At 53.8% G+C, this 2563-nt stretch overlaps 1 protein-coding gene across 1 annotated transcript in view; it reads left to right on the top strand.

Annotated features, from left to right (window-relative positions):
• Nucleotides 1-2563, top strand: part of LOC103724463 (patr class I histocompatibility antigen, A-126 alpha chain) — a 6277-nt gene that overhangs the window by 1098 nt on the left and 2616 nt on the right. Inside the window, exons 4-6 of the mRNA XM_017795194.2 lie at nt 1-242; nt 1683-1958; nt 2080-2193. The exon at nt 1-242 is cut by the window's left edge and continues 24 nt beyond it. Of these exons, the coding sequence (XP_017650683.1) occupies nt 1-242; nt 1683-1958; nt 2080-2193 (632 nt within the window). The remainder of the gene's footprint in view (nt 243-1682; nt 1959-2079; nt 2194-2563) is intronic.

A 2563-nucleotide genomic window follows, 5' to 3' on the forward strand; every position in this document is an offset into this window, starting at 1 on the left:
TGTGGATTCCCACGGGCGCTTCCTCCGTGGGTACTATCAGATCGCCTACGATGGCAAAGATTACATCGCCCTGAACCAGAACCTGCGCTCCTGGACCGCGGCGGACATGGCCGCTCAGATCACCAGGCTCACATATGAGAAAAACAATGTGGCAGAGCACTACAGGGCCCAACTGGAGGGGGAGTGTGTGGAGTGGCTCCTCAGACACCTGGAGAATGGGAAGGAGACTCTGCTGCGCACAGGTACGAGGGCAAGACACAGAACTCTATCTGCCCTCTGGCTGGGGCTCTTGTCAGGAGAGGGAGGAAAATGGGATGAGCTGGAATTGTGCCTCTCTCTTGGGGTCGCAGGCTGCTGTGAGACAGTATTCCTGGGAGATGTGAACAGCGTCTGCCTACCCCAGATGGGGAAATTACAACAGACCAATGTAGGGATACCACAAAGTCTGATTTGGTGAGCCAGCAAGTTTATTTGGGTTAGTTACAGAAGTATGGGTGAGGCGTGACTTACAGGACTACAAATTACTCAAGGAGAGCTGCATCACCAAAGCAACCCAACATGGTGAAAGCTCACTACAGCTGGGAACCTGGGGGTCACTGCACAACTTGCAGCAGCTGGTCAGGCATGAGGACATGGGGTGCAGGGACTGAACAACTGCCTTCCTGAGGGTCTGTCCTCACAGGGACCTTCTGCTCTGACCTCTGAAAATCAGGTCCCCGTGTCCACAGTCCTCAGGGTGATGAATCTGTCCCTCACTTTCCATGTGCTTTACAGAGCAGTGTTAGCACACAGACCAGTCAGGAAAGTTTGTGTGTGGGTGGGGCTTCCCATGAATGAGGGAGAGACACTTCTAGAAGAGAGAAAACCCAGACCTTGCCCCTCCCTACCTGTGCTCCTCCTCCTCCTCTTCCTCTTCCTCCTCTTCCTCCTCTTCCTCTTCCTCACAACAGCCACCACAGCTCCCCTGTGACCATTATTTCCTCTAGGCAGCTTGGCTGGTCTGTGGTCTCTCAGGGGTCCTTATAGAAGCTTGGGGGAGGGAGGAACCTAGTGAATCTGTTCAGTTTCAGGGAATTCATCAAGGTATGAGCTGTTTAATTCCTGAGTTTTATTCAGCTCCCCTGCAGGGTGGAATGTGTCACCTCCCTTCAGATCATCCTTGTCCCAATGCCCTTCCTTCCTTAATGATGGTTTGTCTTGAAGGAATTTTCTACACAACAGAGGGGAAGATGCTCCTGGGTTTCCTGATCCAGCATCAGAGTGACTCCAGGGCTCACCCTTCTCTAGGGCAGTTCAGAAGATCCTGAAATAACCAGGCAGCAGTTCCCTTCCATCTGCAGCCCATTGTGAACCATGGCCTCTCTCAGGCTGGGTTCTCTGCCCACACCAGGTGTTATTGGAGGTCTGACCCCATGGATGCTGTCATTCAGCTCCACCCAGTCAGGACCAGAAGTCCATTTTCCATGTGGGAAACCTGGAGTTTCCCATCAAGGGCTGGTTCACCCTGATCATAGAACTTTCCAAGGAGTAGATTATCCAGATGCCTGTGTCTAGGCTGCTATGTGGGATTTGCACCCCTCCCCAACCCCAGCTCTCCTGACCATTCCCAGGATGGTCACATGAGCACTGCTGAGTCCCCAGGAAAATTCAAAATGCCTGAACTCTCCAACTCCTCCCCTCAGACCCCCCAAAGACTCATGTGACCCATCACTCCAGACCAGAAGGGGACGTCACCCTGAGGTGCTGGGCCCTGGGCTTCTACCCTGCTGACATCACCCTGACCTGGCAGAGGAATGGAGCAAACCAGACCCAGGACATGGAGCTTGTGGAGACCAGGCCTGCAGGGGATGGAACCTTCCAGAAGTGGGCAGCTGTGGTGGTGCCTTCTGGAGAGGAGCAGAGATACACATGCCATGTGCAGCATGAGGGGCTGCCTGAGCCCCTCACCCTGAGATGGGGTAAGGAGGGGTGTGGGCACACAGCCTGCTGTCAGGGAAAGCAGCAGCCCTTCGGGAGACCCTTAGCAGGGTCAGGGCTGAGAGCTGAGAGTCAGGCCCTCACCTTCCCTTCCCTTCCCAGAGCCTCCTCAGCCCACCATCCCCATCTTGGCAATCGTGGTTGGCCTGGTTCTCCTTGGAGCTGGGGCCATCGGAGCTCTGGTGGTGGTTGTGATGAGGAGGAGGAAGAACACAGGTAGGGAGGGGCAGGGTCTGGGGTATTTCTTTCAGTACCTTTAAGAAGTGTGCTTTGGGGGTTGGAGAACTGGCTTAGGGGTCAAAAGCATTTGAGGCTCTTGCAGAGGACCGGAGTTGTGTTCCCAGCAACCACACTGGGCAGCTCAAAATCACCTTTAACTTCAGCTCCAAGGGACCTGATACCCCTTTCTGGCCTTCAGGACTGTGTGCCCTCACAGGCACAAACACACACACACACACACACACACACACACACACACACACACGCACAGAGATACACATAGTTAAAAACAAAAGCAACTCTTAAAAATAAGTGTAGTTTGCCTCATGAACAGGAAGCATGTACACACGAGTGTATGCACACACAC

This window comes from Nannospalax galili, unplaced genomic scaffold, assembly GCF_000622305.1.
Source record: "Nannospalax galili isolate Female #2095 unplaced genomic scaffold, S.galili_v1.0 scaffold948, whole genome shotgun sequence".
Lineage (NCBI taxonomy): Eukaryota > Metazoa > Chordata > Mammalia > Rodentia > Spalacidae > Nannospalax > Nannospalax galili.